Raw genomic sequence first — 18,285 nt, 5'->3', positions numbered from 1 at the left:
AAACATGTGATTCATTTGCCATTATATTTCATGTTATGTTTTGTTTGTTTTTTGTTGGTTATGCACAAATAATAAACCCCTAAACCCTAACATGGCAAATGGTCTTTTTGCTATTGGAAGGGAAAAAAAGAACAAAAAAGGAGAGAAAATGGACGAAGAAGTCATTTGATACCCCCAGGATTCGAACCTTAGAACCCTCATGGGCCAAGCACAGGATCCCCAAAAGGTAGACATGGGCTTTCGCTAGCCAGGCCAGCGATTCTGTGCCTATATCAGGGGTGTGAGAGGCCACAGACCAAAAACGAGGAAAATCACTAAAAACATCATAAAATCAGGGTAAAAACGCCAAATATGGGCTGAAAATAAAAGAAAAACGTGTAAATTTTGGCAACAAAAAAAGAGGAAATCAGCTGAAAAGAGGAACTCTCACATCCCTGCTATATGACTTGGGTGATTGCATCATGTGGGATGCATGCATGTGCAGTGATTTTCCTTGTTATAATTTGTTAGATTGGCAGTGTTAGTGCATGACTTGTGACAAGAGCTTGGAAGTACTGACCAAAAAAGTACTGGTTAAAATATTGAAGGCGAAGCGTAGTAAACGTTAGGGATCAGGGCTTTGAGGGTACCACACCCCTAAAAAAATTTCTTGCTCTTTTTATGATGAAATATCATCATCCACTTCCAGAAAAGTAAAAAAAGTACCGGACTGACCCGTCCAGCGCCGTGACAACCCTGACTACAACTGCATTGACTATCATGTCCAAAATTGATGTTTTGAATTTAAGAAGTTTGATTCTTTTCGAAAAATCAGAAATTCTAGCCAGATTAATTACTCTCCAATTTTCCTTGATACAATTTTTAAACATACCACATACATGTAGACACCTCTACAGTGTTGGATTTACCTGATGTAGCCATAGAGAACCAAATATTAATACATTATAGTTCAGTTCAGGTTCCAAGCCCTCAATGAAATTGTTATGAGGTACATGTATGTGAGCATAATTTGTGAGGAAGTGGGATAATTTCATTTTAACATTCTGTTACACTTGCTCATTTGTGAGACTCAACATTGTGAACATTTGATGTTTTCATATTGAAATTTGCTTTTTCCAAAATACTACGGCTTATTAAAAGGGCATTTCGTGATCCACAGCCTCATCCCCCACTTTTCTAAAAAAAAGTTGAGATTTTTATACCACAGGATACCTCTCTGCCTACATAATGTTTATGTACCAAAAATTTCTTACAAATTAATTAGCTTAGCAAAAATATCGCTAAATTTGAATTTCGTTCTGGTATACCAGAACAAAATTACAACACATTGTCTATGGAATCAACTGAAATTTTGGGAATAAGCTTTTTTCGTGGATATCTACTGATAAATGTCATAAAAAGAGGATGCTAGGATCACGAAATCCTCCTTTAAGTGTAATATTCATGACAATTTCATACTGTTTGACGCATAAACAACAAAATACCCTTTGATGAAAATAAATAATCCCTTTCTAGAACTTCTTTTAAGACTTATCCATTGCACCTTTATGTTTCATAGAATTATTTGCCAATCTGATATGAAGTGCAGGAGGGGTGATCACTAGGATCCACAACATGCTCATCTATCAGGGCACAGTTCTTTAACCCCAATACATTTGTACATTCATTGAATAACCTATGCAAATTTGGGTACCAAAACTCATACTCAGTAAGTTGAGGTCAAATTTTGCACTATGAGTGTTTAATTGGGGTTATTGAACTATGCCATTGGGATGAGGCCATTGTGGTCCATAGTGGATCAACACAAGCTGTTGTCATCAAGCTAAAAACCACTTTGTTTTAATATCAAATACCGTATTGTTTGTAAAATGCTCCCCTCTAATAAACACCCCCTCCCATTTTTTCAATGAAAAAGTGACAATAATGCAAAGCAAAAATTTCCATGCCATATCGTTTCAGTCATGTCAGTGACGATCGCTAAATTGCATGGACAAAACCTATTATGACTAAAACTTCCATCCATCATGTTCCAAGCGATTCTGTGGGCGCTGCCATCAGAAGTAGTATAGTCATAAATCTCTCCTTTCTCCAGGATATGTCGCCAAATTCATACGGGAGATAAAGGAATATACGGGAACATGTTTAAACTTTATTTGGTTGAAAATGGTCAAGAATTGGCCCTAAAAATCAATGAAAATGTAGCTGGTTGCTATCCTAGGTAAACAGAGAAAAGTAAGTTGCTAAGCAAGCCATGTGCGACCTACAAAACGTAACACAGCAATACCTCACGGCGTGTAACGCAGCACAATGCCATCACGTTATAGTGGCAACATTTCAGGGCATCCTTCGGACAGGCTGTTAGGAAACTATCACTTCTGATGACAATGCAGCCTGTCTCGGACCCACGGATGAGCACCATTTTACACACTGCCATGATAAGGAAAGTGTAATAACTGTGTTTATTGTTACACAATAAGAATATAAGATATATTTAGCTCAAACCACCCCCACCTAATAAAACCTTCACCCACCTGCTTTAAGTCTTCTGTGCATGTAACAGCATGTATTTATATAATACATGTATGAGAAAACAGATTAAGGGCAGGGGCATATAAACTTTCACAATTTTGTGGTATATGGAAAAAAATAAGCACTTTTAAGTTATGGAAGGGGGGAAAAACATTTTTATCTTTTTGAAAAAACATGTCAAGTTATGGAAATAATAAACATCTCTTGAAAATTGAGGTATGGAAAAAATAAGCCATTCTGTAAAAAATATACACCTGTTAAATGGACACCAAATCTCTAGCCTGGGTTTCAATGTCTCCAAATTGTTGCAAAACATACTTACGTTTTGCTTTGAGTAGGGGCAGCATTTGCGTCTGTAATACCAGCTGGTAGTTTGAGGTAGAGTAATAACTTCTCCAAATCATTGAACTTATCCACTTCATCCTGTAAAAAATGTAAAACAATATTACCATAATTTCAATCACACATAAATACAATAATTAGTATTGACATATCATTCAATTTATTTACAACAGCATGTTACAATGATGACAACTTGGGCATACTCCTAAGTCTTTACTCTTCAGTACATTGCACTTTGGCCCAGTGAGAATGAGATTTGGCACCCAAGAATTTGCAATTTTGTACATACAATTAGTCAATTTGAGACATTTTTGAGTGGGAAATTTGGTGGGAAATCCTTCACTTGGTGCACCAAATTTCCATAGAGTGTTAACACTCCTGACTTTAACAAACATTGTCATCTTTAATACCTGAACATGTGAAACAACACCACCCTACAGTAAACTTACTAAACAACCAGGACTGGAAAAAGCGGGAAATTCAGGCAGCTACTCACTGGGAAATTCTGCCCAAAATATAGAAAAACTTAAAAAATAGTTTGAAATTTTGTAAACTTTGTGGGAAATTTGGCTATCTTCAAGGAAAATAAACAAATACATTGTTGTGGCAACTGTAACTTCAAAGTAACAGGTATTTTGTTGTTGTTTTACCCAATAGAGAATCATATTGTATTAGAGTTTACATACATATTCCCATCTAATGATGTATTAGAAGTGACCTTTGACCTCAAGCTGCTTGCGAACCTCCAGGTTTGGAACCCTGATTGAAACTTGGTTAATTCAGTCTTTTGATCCAAGTACATGTAGGGTTCAATTTTGTAAACCTTTAAAACTGCAAACAGACAAACACCATGGACAGAGGGGCCTACTCAACGCATGTAGCATTCCACCCTACTTCTCTCCTATTTTAAGAATTGGCTAGCCAACCTAATTATAAAATGTAAGGTGCTCAACTGTGCATGTGTGTTTTTCTGCCATGCTATATAATAAGGAATATATAGGTCCTACAGATTTGTTCCATGTATTTGGTGGTGGGTTCACATTAAGTACTAGATATAAATTTGGTTTAATAACAGCTTACAGCTAACATTCATATATAAAATGAATATATAAAATTATGTAAAAGATTACATGCATTGGTCAAAGTTTGAAAAGACTATAGTATTAGTATTACATTTTCCATATAATAAAAATTTGTGTTCTCATGGATTTTATGTTCTTTGTTCAAAAAAAGCTTGCTGCGTCAACCTCTATTTTTGACATTGGTGTGCAATTACATTCCATTTGGGTAAATTTGCACTTGTGAATATTACATTGCACACAAGTTCACTACAAGTTCAGTCCAATTTTGTCTTTTCCGGGGATCCATGATAACAATAACACTTAGGTTGTTCTGCAAGTAAAGTTTGTTTGGCTTATAATTGGCGAAAATTATTTGTTTTTGATTACTGTAAGGTAGTGCACTGCACGCGTCAATAAAGTCCAAACTCACGCTCACGTAAATTCACAAACAGTGTGCACCAGTTGTGCATTATACACATGTCACTTGTATGACCCACCCTAGGACCCCCGGGGGATGTGCGTCATGGTTGGGTCATTTACCAACCAATTAGTGACGCAGGGTACGGTCATTTACTCAATATGTGCGTCACAACATACCCCGAGGGGTGCGTCAGTGTCAGTCACTTTACTTAGGGGAGTCAATGGTTAGGTGCATCAGTGTCGGTCAAAATACCTAAATGGTGAATCAAATTTGCGTCATGAGGACAGTCATAATCAGGCATTGAGTTTTGCAATGTGACAGGTGTGCTGTAAATCGCACGCCTGGATAACCCGAGGTGTGCTTTTAGGTGTGCTGCAAATCGCACACCTAAATAAACCAAGGTGTGCTTTTTTCAAAACTGGTGTATGACTATGATTTCATTTTCAGCTAAAACTTAGCAATTGTGACAACATACATGTACTTTTTTAAATGGCCATGGTAAAAGCTCTGGGGTAATGAATGGTGTATACTGCATAGATGTCCCTGGACTTTGGACTTATTGCTAGTGTCATTTGTAATTTTTTTTTTAATAATTTTTTTTTTTGGATTTAGAATGTCCCTAGAATGTCCCTGGAACTTTAGAATGTCCCTGGAATTTTTTTTTAATTTAAAAAAAAAAATACAAAAAGATTTTTTAAAATTATAAATTCTTGTTTAAAATAGGCAAATTTGTAAATTATGTTCACATAATAATCTATGAATGATTTTAAAATGCATTTGTTTTGTATGCTTCTTTACTTCATAAATAGGTTGTAATGTGAACATCAATTATAAATTTACCTATTTTGAACATGAATTTATAATTTTTAAAATCTTTTGTAATTTTTTTTTTCAAGTTTTAAAAAAATTAAAAATATTTCAGGGACATTTTTAAGTTCCAGGGACATTCTAAATAAAAAAAAAAAAAAAAAAAAAAATTTTTTTTTTTTTTTTTTTTTTTTTTTTTTAGGTGTCTTGAAAAATCGCACCCTCGGCGTATTTTCAGGCGTGCGGCGCGTGCGAATCGCACTCGCACACCTTAAAACTCAATCCCTGCATAATCCTTAACATGTGCGTCACAATTTTGACGAGGGGCTCAGTCATTGTCGGCAAATGTCCGTCATTGTTTAGCCGCACATGTGGGTCATGGTATAGTTAAATCCGACGCACTTTTGTAAAGTGACGCACCACCCCCGGGGGTCATACAAGTGACACGTGTATTATGCAACACGCAACTAGCATAAGAGCTGTGCTGCGTGCACGCCATTCTATCAATACATGGATGTGATGAGTCTTATTTTTATTAAACCAATAAGATGAACAAAATTTAGCTAAAGAAAGGTTGGTTAGGGGCTGTGCAATAATTATGTGTACCCCCGGGTGGTGAATTTTCAAAATGGTCTGCCAAAAATCGCTTGCCCCCCCCCCCTCTGGCAGTGCCAAAAAATCTTTGCCCCCCCTTTTGATGTACCAAAAATTCTTTGCCCCCCCCTTCCACATGCAAGAATTTGGGGAAACCCGAATTTAAAACCTTAAATTGTCTTATCATATAATGCGAGCGCAGCAAGCAGGAAATTTTGCATATTTGAATGTGTTTCTAGCGTTTTCCTACACCTTTTTAGGGCGTAATATAGAAATGGTGCCCAAAATATCTGTGCCAAAAATCGCTCCTTTTGACCTGCCAAAAATCGCTTGAACCCCACTTTTGACTTGCCAAAAAATGCTTCCCCCCCATTTTAGCCTGTCAACAAATTTTTGCCCCCCCTATAATTCACCAGACCGGGGGTACACATAATTATTGCACCACTTCTTACATGTAGCTTGTTGCACTGCTGATATGTGGTACACAGGTTAATTGTTAGTTAGGCTGCATCACTATTTTGATCCCTTATATTTTCCACCCCCTCACCAAAGTACTTATGAACACTCCCTAAGTATATACTATCTGTACAAATGAAGAAAATGTTTGGGAATCATTCATGATATTCTCAATCTCATTGTCAAAAAATTGCTGTAAAAAGTGGAAAATTGCCACCCCCCCGGCGCTGCAGCTGCTCATTGTTTGAATCATGCCAATCTTTTTATAAGAATATTTGTGTGGATCATTTCCTGGATTCATGTCGTTGCAACCCTACAGAGGAGCAAAAGCATTCCAACATTAATAATAAGTTTGAGTTATTAGCCCTAACGCCCCAGTTACTTTTTGGTGAGGGGAAGAAAGAAGGAAGAAGAAGAGAAAACTATTTTTCTCGAGTGCGGTTTTGAACCCCGACCCCTTGGGTGCCACGAACGCTTTTTTTTTTTTTTTTTTTTTTTACCTAGCCACAGGGGTGTAGCTTGCCCGGCCAAGCTTTCCGTCGCCATGACTGTTCGCATGATGATGCAATCGCACCACGTAGGATACCTGCTTGTTCCTACGCTTTCTGAATTGAGGTTTTTTGATGTTTGGTACGGTTAGGGTTAAAGTGTAACATAGGGAAGTCTGAGTATTAGATTGTTCCAGATTTCCTATTATACACACTGGACTAGCCCGTTTTCATATATATAACAACTGATGTGTACACTAGTTTAACATTTCACCAACCGGAAAAAAATACATTCATGTGATAGAATCAAACAAAATAAGGTTTGATGTTGCCTTTATTCAATTTTAATCTTACAACATAAATTACATATTATACTAGATGCTACATTGAGCTGAAACTGCCATCTAAACTGAATCATTTGTTTATCAAATTTATTACATATGTTTGCACAAAGGAAACAGCACACTTGTTTAGTGGTTTGCAATATAAAGACCAACCATGACTAATGTGCACAAATCCATGTCTTGCTTGTGCAAATTGTCATGGCATAAACTGTTAATACCCACCCTAATACTAAATGTATAATGCATAGAGGTGATCATGCAGTCAAAAAGAACCTGTTTTGAGGAAATCAATTTTTATACCAGAAATTTTATGCATAAAATATGTGGCACGCTATTTATGCCGAATAAAATCAGATGAAATGAAAATCAATTTTGAAATGTATGCTTCTGTTATTAAAGGAATACTGTGCCTACTACTGAAGTCTGTTATTCTCATGTAGGGCTGGTGTCGGCACCGTTTTTTGATGTCGACATGTCAACATATTTTGTATCTTGACATCGACAGTGTGTCGATATACATTTGGGTTCCAAAAAATACCAGGACTTTTTTTTTCTTTCATGATTTTAGGAATATTTTTTAAATTTTAAACCTAAAAATATCTACATGTAGAAACACCATCGACAATTTCAGCATAATTGTTCTCATGTCAGGGTCTACAATGACGCAATCACCCTAAGTGTTAAATGCTCACGGAATTGCTGCCCGGGACAGTGTTACCCGTGTAGCTACCGGTCCGTGATCGTGAGCTTGGCATGCGGGTGGTCTAAGGTTCGAATCCCGGGGGTGCCAAGTGACTTCTTTCTTCATCTTCTCTCCTTTTTCATATCTTCTTTAACTTCCGAAAGCAAATTTGTGCCCCACACTAGCTCGAGATACTCTAGCTAAAATACAGGTTTACATTTACTATCTTACATTATCTTGCTGTATTTCAGCTAGAGCTCCAAACGACAAGCTTCCGGGTTTTTTGGAGAACAATACTGTTACGTAAGATGAAGAAGAAACCCGCCTCGAGCCCGCCCTACTCATTATTTCATTGTACTTATTGCAATTTGCCTCCACACATTACGTAATCAACACAAAGCTTTTGTGAGGATTAGTGAGTGGATAAGAAATTGACAGTGGAAGATACTGAAGGACACGCCGATTGTTAGTTGTCAATCATGAATTGCCGCAGCGTATTAATATTTTACTGCATAGCATTCCGCAAAACACCAAGACAAATTATGCCGTATTTTTCCAAAGATCATCTCATATGAAGTAAGCTGAATGCGATCTGTACTTTTGTAACATTCCGATCGCTTTTGATCACCTATTATCAGCGAATTTGCTTGAAAACATGTGAGTTCATGTTGTGTAAACATAATTAGCATAGACACAAATGAAATACCGATGCAATACAATGCAATTTGAATGCGCAGCAGATCTATAGAAATAACGTTGCCCGGTTTTATGCAGAATTAGACCCTGTCTGCCCCACACTGCCGGGACTATAGCGGGATATGGCGGTGATATCACACTGGCAAAATGTACTTCCCCGGCTAAATCCCCGCTAGTCCCGGGTCCCCCTGGGCCGGGATTCAAATTGATTGGTGCATTAGATTCTCCGATTCTTGCCAAATTTCTGAGCCTGGATGTTTTATATCAATTCAGCAATTACCAGAAATTAGGCCTAATTGCATTGTGAGCATTACAAATGTTTGAGCATGAGTGACACACTCATTGTATGTAATCAGCACAATGTACTACTAATACCCTGGGAGATCGCAAACAAGAAATTGAAATAATTTGCTAAAATAATTCGGAAGTACACTTTCCCTTCCTATATAAGACGCATGCAAAGCCAGAGTCCAGGGTCTCCCAGTCTAAAAGCCAGGATATGCCTTGCTTGATTTTTACAAACATTTTTTTTTAAATTTCAACAAATGCAGTGGAAATTTTGCTGCAACATTTACCCTGACAAAAAATGTCTGCAGAATATTCCATTGCGGGCAACTTTGCGAAAGAGCATAAAGCCTTGAACAAAGCTTATCAATGAAGTAGAAAATCACAGGGCTCTGTGAACCGCAAATCACGCAAAATTAGGGGCAGTGATACTGAAAAAACACACAAACAAATCAAAAATCATAGCAGAGAGTGCAAAACATAACGTCGGTGACAACATAAAACACAAAACAAAAGACTATCATTATTCTGGAATCCTATCAATACCCACTGCCTATAGACTTGGCATCTTGTTTTGTATCTTCCCATAGGAATTTGACAACCAAAAATGAGAGGGTTACAGCTTGCGCTATCTACATCGAGTTGGCATAACTGAGGCTAATTTCTATAAACTTTTACATCTTTCAGGAAATACCATTTTGTAAGACTTGTGTTTTCTTCTTCTTTCGTATGCTGCTAACAAGGGAGATTCAAATCTCAAGTTTGCTGTTGAGCAGCCAGTCTCGTGTGGAAGCATCAACTTCAGAGAGTCCCTTGGCTCCATTTGGGGGGCTGAAGGTGACAAGCTTGGATTGATGTGGTCTGCCATCTGCTTTCCCTTCAGCACTCACAAAGTGGGCTTTAGGTGAGGCCCCATCTACGCATACTGGCCCTGAATTAAGCGACACACTCCTATTCGCAAACGGTTGAGTTTCACCCATGCATGGCGTGGCAGATCCGAGCCAGGGCTGGATTTCGACATATCTGGGATATACAGGTAGCTCTACAGAGGCGAAGATGAAAACTGCCATCCATTGCCAGTCCAGTGAGCCAATGTCTCCTTGGTCTGTGCCTGACGGATCAAAGCATGTGTTTGATAATCCTTTTTGGACGGACAATATTTGCTTTAGCCTTTTTGTCAGGAAAGAGACAAAAATCAAAGGGCAAAAACTTTGCATAGATTCAAAGTCCTTTCTATTCATTTGATAATTTACTTACCAAGATGTTCTGAATCTTCAGTTTGGCTTCAGGGCTGTACAAAGAAATGGATAAAAAACAAAAGACACAATGGTTAGTCATTAGATAAATGGGAAATCAAAATCACACTACACTAAAAATACATTTTTTATATTGTTGCCATGGCACTAACACACTTATGACACTATTTTAAGCAGACAATTTATTTTAAGATATAACTAAAAGCAAAAGTGATATTTTGTTTTAAATGAATCGGCATTGTATCTTGAGAACCATGTAATCAAGTCAGTTTCAGTGTAATTTAGAGTGTGTCAATTATACTTATTTTGGTAATTGTTGCATTCAGCGTGAAGTATTAGTGCCCAAACTGATAATTGGCAATTTTTTGTTACTGCGCGCATCCTAATAAACTTACGCTTGCATAAATTCACATAAACTTGTACCATTCACACATTACGCAACAGCAACTAGCTTTTGCCCAACTGCGTGCATGACATTCTACATGTATATCAATACATGTATCAATACATGATGTTATGAGTTTCATTTTTTTTGCCAATTATAAGTGGAACAAACTTGATACTACTGGCATGTAATATTTTCAGACATGTTTGTCATGTTGTTACCATGTGAAGATAAATATACACTGAAGTTGGACTCATATATATATATGGTATATACCTGGCATACATTCCATGGATACTCATGTCACAAATATAATTTAGTAACAGAAGGTATATCGCCACACACAGGTAATGTACGTCAGACTATGTCACAAGCATTAACAATAAAATGCACATTGCCTGCCACACAGGTAATGTCATCAGTGAATCAGACCTCAAGTACTGAATACACATGTATGTAATTATTGAAGATGAAGAATGATCAACATAAAACAATGAACAGCAAGGGTGTAAATAAGTGAGAGACTGGAGCCGTTTGGCCCTAGAAACTCTGAAATGGCCCCTGCCCTGGTTCCATATCAATTTTAGTTGACGAGGAGACGCTTTCTCACAAAACTGGCCAACAGCTGGATAGTGAAGCAAACATTTCTAATTTAAAGCAACTACTGCTTATTTAACTCATTCAGCATATCTTTATTTTATTGGCCCCTTGGAGATTGGAAATGGGGCCTTGATAAATTTGTTGAACCAGGTGCCATTTTCACTAAATGGCCCCTTGTTCATCCTATTAAAGTGGCTCCTGGTTCACTCCAAATCTTGGTGAACTAGGGCCAGGGCCACTTTTTTCCAAAGTGGCCCCTTGTTCAAGCTCTCTTTTTTTCACCCTTGCTGAACAGGTATTTTGAATGATTTTCAAGCAGAAATAACTGAAAAACAATGACACAAACAAACAAATAAAAAACAATAAAATCAGTTGCAATGCTGAAAATGTTCATCAACATCACGTCTGCAATTGGAACATAAAGTTGCCAAACAATAATGTCAAATCTATAAAATCTAGAGATAAAACATTTATAGCCTATGAGCAAATGATATACATTATGCATAATATTGATCAATGATAGAAATCTAAATTATAACGAACTAAAGCTTGTATCACCTATTGTTTCCATTTTGAGTGCTGACATTGGAAAATGCTACCAATCAATATTCATGTAGCTAAAGTCAAGGTGGGTGATAAAGAAGTGTACATCGACCGCTTAAGTCTGTTTTATAGGCTTCCACGCATATACAACTTTGGAATAGTGTGAACAATGGTAGCACTTTCGTAAGTGGAGTGCTTACATATGACTTTGTTTTCATCACTTTATTGACAGTCACCTGCAAGGTAATATGTTAATGCTGTTAATTAGATCAGAAGTTTACAAATTTTATTGGCCGAAGTTTTCCGAAACAATGGTACCACTTTATTATATCATCATACAAGAATATCCTAGTGGAACAGTTCGTTGGCAAGGTTTTTAAATTTTAGAATTCGAGGGTTCAAAACCAGAAAACCATAACTCACTTATGATCAGCTCTCACAAAATGAGTATCAAAGATGGCTCCTTGCTTTGGTCTTCAAAAATCAATATTTCTTCCACAATGTCTTTTGTTTTCTATGAAAAATGGATCTTCTATATAGTGTCCTGGCGACTTGATGCTCATTTTGAGGGAGCAGGTGATTGTGAGTTGAGGCATTCTTGCTCTCAACCCTCGAATTTATAGATCTAGAAAGGGGATCTGAATGTCAGTGATCAGATATTTAATTATGACCCCACTCTCATGTTAAAAAAATTATGACCCCCCCTCCCTTCTGCATGCACACATAGCACCAAAACAAATTATTTAAAAAAATGTATTAAGTTTTATTCCCCTTGCTTATTTGGAAAGCTCTTCTGATAATTTTATGACCCAAAATTAGTGTCATTTGATAATTGTATGACCCCCAAGTATTTTGTGTATATCTGAGTACCCCCCCCCCCTTTCTAAGAAAAAAGCAGCCAGGCAATCAGTGATGCATTTTCCTTTCCAGCTTTGTTATCATCAATGTTAAATACATTATATAGCTAGTCTTCATTATGTTTCAGGTGACATCATTCATCTAGATGTGGAGACCATTCAAGGTCATTCTCAGGAAACATGTACATCAGCGGAGATCTCATTACAATGCAAGTCATTTTAACTGAATTTTTTCACATGATGTTTTAGATTTCCCGATTTAAAAGGAACCCCTAAGTTTACAAACCATCCATTTAAGACAATTAGGAAAAAAATGAGCATAAGATTTACGCAGGTTCTTGCAAATTTTACCAAGACATTTGTTGCCCACAAAAATATCTTGCTACATTCAGTTATGCATGCATGCTTGCTTTTCTAGAATCTCTAGATGCTTGAATGTTACTGTAAAGCATGTATACAGATGGTTTCATGTACTGCATGTACATGTAGAAGCAATGTTTCAGATTTTTTGTACATATATTTTCTGTGCTTCAATATGGTCTATTGAACAGACGAGGGTGATTCAAAAAGTTCTACCTTCACCTGTTTATCTCAGCTTCATTAAATAGTTCATATGCCATGATTTTAACCTAGTGTCTTATTTAGCTTGTGACAAAATCCCGGGACAAAATTTTGTTTCAATATCTTTGTTTATCTGTTGTAGGTGAAGTAAATCAGGATTCAGTGCTGCGGAAATGGAGAGGATCTGTACATATTTACAAGGAAGACATATTTTTTTATATCAACCATATATTCTAACAATTAACACCAAAATGGTTTACTTAGGTTATGAGGAAAAATAAATAATGAGCTTTCTGCTGCACTGATGCCACAATCCTTCGATTACTGCTAGCAGGAAGGTAAATGTATAGGCCCTACATTTAATAATAACATGCATATGACCTTCATGCACCAAGTCAAGTGTTAACCAACATATAACTTTTTTTATTTTATTCAGCAGGTTATACTTGTTACAGCAAGTTACCAAACTCACATTATCATGATTATACTACTAAACAAATTTCTCCTTGACAATGACCCCATTGACTTACAGATCATAAATCAATCATCATTCTCATTTAAAGTCATGCCAATTTACAGTGCAATCTTACCACCATGCTAACTTCACTAGTGGCCTTAAATCTCAGAATCCATGGGCTATATCATAATGATAATCTTGGAAGTTGCAACATCACCTTATTAGATATAAGGGGGGGGGGGGGTAGCTAGGGAGTTTTTTGGAAAAAACTTTGCTCACTAGTGAGCAGAAAAGAGACTAGTGCCTCACTTCTGGGTAAACTTCAAAAGTGTGCGAGAATCAACTTTGATTCACGTAAATCTGTTTATGAGAATCTTTGCGAGAATCGATTCTCAGATTCTCCCGAAATTCGGACCAATCATGCTTTTGTTGAATGTATTCGAGTAGTCCGCCATATTTACAGTATGATACGTCATATATGCACATTCTCTATTGGGTAACTACATGTATATATATCAGAACTAACATGGGGCACAATATTTTTGCACATTTTTCAACTTGAAGGAAGAGTCAGTGCACTATGAAACTTTGTACATAGCTAAATAAGCTAAATAATAAAATAGTTCACATAAAAAAAATTCATGCTGGGAATCTTCTTTGTAAATGTCAATAAATATCAAGCCCCCAATATTGTTGCCACTTTGCCAGTATTTCCCACAGGAGGTGTGGGTGGTGTGCTCACTTCCCTCCCTGTGCAAAATTAGGCAATTAGGCTATTCCAGATAAAATCCACATACCCCCTATGGAAGATGGGTTCTTATCTCCCACACAGGGAGTGTGAATTTCAAATGAGGTTGCTTGAATGAGTGATTCCTTTTTAAATCTACAATGTACACTGACTCCCTGTACTGTGTGGAAGATTAGGGTCGTGTCTTTCATATGGGGTGTATGAAAATCAACTGGAATAGCCCATTGATATATGTGTACATCCATATCAAAACGATGCACTTGTCGGCTGCTACATGTTTCTCATTTCAAATAATAGCTAGGAATGAATACCAGACTCATCTCAAGCGGAGGTCACTTCAAATCATCCCCAAGTTACATGGTTAAGGAATGTTCTCTGTATTGGTCAACCATGTGACTTGGGGATGATTTGAAGTGACCTCCACTTGAGTTGAGTGTGGTATTTATCCCTCGCTAATATGTGAAATGAGACACATGTAGCAGCCGACAAGTGCATCGTTTTGATATGGATGTACACATATCTGTTTTCATTATTATAATATTGCCATTACTTGGCTCTATGTGCAAACACCTAACTAAGGATGGGTAAAATATATGCTGTTCCTCTTTCATAATGTCAAAATACCCACCTCTGAATGTCAAGCTCTGAGGTGGTTGATAAGGAAAATGAATGTTAAAGCAACAATTTCTAATAATAACTTGTTTAAATAATTCCTAACAAAATTATTGGCATATTAAATGATCATGCATGGTGGACCAAAATAATGAAACTCCACTGTTTACATGTATTTATGAGTCTATACGCAAATTCCATGTGAAAAAAGTACACTACAAGTTAACTGTATGTTAGACAAATTTTCAGGGGGTACTACATGTAAATAGGAATATGGCGCTGATTAAGTTGGTTATGATATAATTGTATGCTGCAAAGCAAAGCTTAACTAATTTGCAGTGACAACAATAGGCCATTCCAGCTATAGTCCATACACCCCTATAGATGGAAAACATGACCTTAATATCCCACACAGGGGGTGTAGATTTCAAATAGAATCACCCATTCAGGCAATCCCATTTAAAATTCCCACTCCCTGTGTGGAAGATTAGGTTGTGTGTTCCATAGGGGTATGGATTTCAACTGTAAGAGCCCAATGCAAGCCAGTAAATCAGCTGTTCTTCAGTTGGGTGGGTTACAGGTTATGCAAACAATATAGCAAAGCCAAAGCACTGTTTCAGTTCAATACTTCGTTACAATTAAAAATTTAATTCTCTTTGAAGCACATCAATAGACCTCCATTAGTTTAGCGCTATAATTTTCCTGTTTTACTGGTAAACAGCAATATCCCTTGGAAATATTTATTTAGGGAAAAAGTTATACATTTTATGTTAGATTGTATGTGTGTACTTTTGTGAAATCAGTATAAAACATACAATTATCAAAATTTAAAAAACTTGTATGTTTTGATCCTTGGAAGTAAACATTCAGTTATCAATAAAAAAACCAAAAAACACCAAAAGTGTGATTTTACAGAATGGATTTTTTGTTATGCTTCGATATTCCGAAGGACCGTTATTCTGAAAGGTCATTATTCCGAAGGTTCATTACTCCTAAAGGTCATTATACCAAACTTAACACCGGATTCATTACTCCGAAGGGTCATCACTACGAATTTCTGAGTACTGACCCGTCGCAGTACAACAAGCCTTCGGAGTATTGACCCTTCCGGAATAACAAACCTTGTTGCAAATTCTGAGAAATGACCCTTTGGAGTAACAAATCATCGGAATAATGAACTTTTGGAACAGTGGTACGATCTGCTTCCTTCCACCCCCTCCCCACCCCACCATATAAAAAAAGAGTTGTGAGAGGCTCCCTTACACAGAGTACTTTAGACTCAGACCCCCAACCAAAAATATTTTGAAGCCTCTGAGAGATAAGAATTCGGTAGATATTCTAAATTTATTTGATTTGTTTGTGTTTGACAACCTTGGATAACCCAAAGCCTCTATTTCAATTGGGGTCCATTTGAACACAGGGATGGGTTGAGAACAGTCAGGGGTTAACACGCTACTCGAAACTGACTGTGAGATACAGTCAAACTGTCTGTGAGATTCATGTAACAGGCCTACAGGTATGGCTCTCTGTACAGTGCACACGAGACAGGCGGCTTAACAGCCCCTCCGAAGGACGGAGTACTTTCATGGTTCATTTTACCCAATTCTAAATGAACCATAGGTGAGAGCGGAAGTTTTAATTTAATCACAGATGTTGCCAATTAATTTCCACCAAATTGCCAGCAAATCGCTGAGGCTTTAAATTGAACCAGGGACCTCATACACCAAAGGCAAGTTCCCTAACCATTGGGCCATGCTCTCCCATAGTGTAGATAATATTCCAAAATGTTCACTTCCACATGCATAAAACTATAACTACCCGGTATACAAGTTAAAACTTCAAGTAACAGACTTTCGTCAATTAAAACCATATTGTAACATTTCCTGAAGACACATCCTAAAGTTTTGTAAAAATTCTAATTTTTACATGCAAAAACCATGCCCTAAGATGTTGGTAAACCACCTTTACACAGTATCTTTTGTGGGGCCTGAGAGCACATTAAACGCACCAAATTGCATTCTGAATAGTTCCGACATCAAATAATTTGGGTTTTTTGAAATTCCTAATATAATAGTATACAATTATTTGACCCATTTATGTGGGCATAAGTTGGACCTTAATTGGCTCCTGCAGTAACAAAAACTGAATAATTCTCACCTATTAACCCTAACACTGACCCATGCTTTTTGGTATCGGAAGTCAGAGAAGATCCGATTTTTTCAAGAAGAAGAAGAATTTTTGACCTGCGACTCACGGATTCGAACCTTTGACCCCTCGCATGCCAAGCGAACGAACGCGGACCGGTAGCTGCTCGGGTTATTGCTGCCCGGCCAGCAATTCCGTGATCATATCACACTTCGGGTGATTGCGGCATCGCAGACCCTGGGATGCATGCATGTTATGAATTTTTCATCGTGGTATTTTGTGGTTTTTACTGGTGTTAGGGGTAAAGGACACTCTAATCTGGAAAAATACATGTATTTTAACCCTAACACTGACCCATGCTTTTTGGTATCGGAAGTCAGAGAAGATCCGATTTTTTGAAGAAGAAGAAGAATTTTTGACTTGGCACCCCCGGGATTCGAACCTTTGACCCCTCGCATGCCAAGCGAACGAACGCGACCGGTAGCTGCTCGGGTTATTGCTGCCCGGCCAGCAATTCCGTGATCATATCACACTTCGGGTGATTGCGTCATCGCAGACCCTGGGATGCATGCATGTTATGAATTTTTCATCGTGGTATTTTGTGGTTTTTACTGGTGTTAGGGGTAAGAGGTGATCATAGTATAGTACTAGACTTTCAGGTAAAACATGCCTATTAAACAGCACAAATACTACAATTGGGGTTGAATTTGACCAAAAAAGTACACTCCCCTTCACAAAAATATAAATAAACGAAAGCATTGTGGACAACTATGTGTACTAAAAGCAATGGACATACATTGACATGAAAATGAAAAGCATTTTCTGCAAGCACCTGGTTGCAGAAAGTGGGTTTTAGTACTGATACAATCAGCAGCGCTATAATTAGCACCTAGCAGCAATAACACAGGTTGGCTGGCCTGGGGATTCACCATGTTCAGCTGATCATGAACTGAAATAAACACACATTTAATTTAGAACACACATTCAATAATTCAGGCCAAGCTGCTGTCTACAATATAATATATAGAGCTAATGTAGATGATGATATAATAATAATATGATATAATATATAATGTGGTCAATAAAGTGGGAGTATTATTTGATAAAGGACATGATATCTAATTAAAAATGAAATATGTAGGCCTACATAATGCCAATGTTTAATCTTGAACTTTTAAGGGCTGGGGTATGAACGTTTGGACAGTATTTATTTTGGGACATCAGAGCACATCAGACATATCGAATTGCATTCTGAATACGAAGAATGTCATTCTGATATCAAATAATTTTGATTTTTGAAATTCGCAATTTAATACACATTTTATGGCAAATCATTAAAATTGATATTTTTGATATTTAACAGTACTTGAAGTAAACTTTATAAATCTGATGATTTATACTTAAAGTGTATGTAGG

At 37.1% G+C, this 18,285-nt stretch overlaps 1 protein-coding gene across 1 annotated transcript in view; it reads right to left on the bottom strand.

Moving 5' to 3' along the window:
* LOC140142016 (uncharacterized) overlaps positions 1 to 18,285 on the bottom strand; it is a 41,972-nt gene that overhangs the window by 16,351 nt on the left and 7,336 nt on the right. The window contains 2 exon segments of the mRNA XM_072163919.1: positions 2,852 to 2,952; positions 9,963 to 9,996. Coding sequence (XP_072020020.1) covers positions 2,852 to 2,952; positions 9,963 to 9,996 — 135 coding nt within the window.

Source organism: Amphiura filiformis, chromosome 20, assembly GCF_039555335.1.
Source record: "Amphiura filiformis chromosome 20, Afil_fr2py, whole genome shotgun sequence".
NCBI lineage: Eukaryota > Metazoa > Echinodermata > Ophiuroidea > Amphilepidida > Amphiuridae > Amphiura > Amphiura filiformis.
Note: the sequence above shows the minus strand (reverse complement) of the source record. Positions and strands in the feature narration are given on the sequence as shown.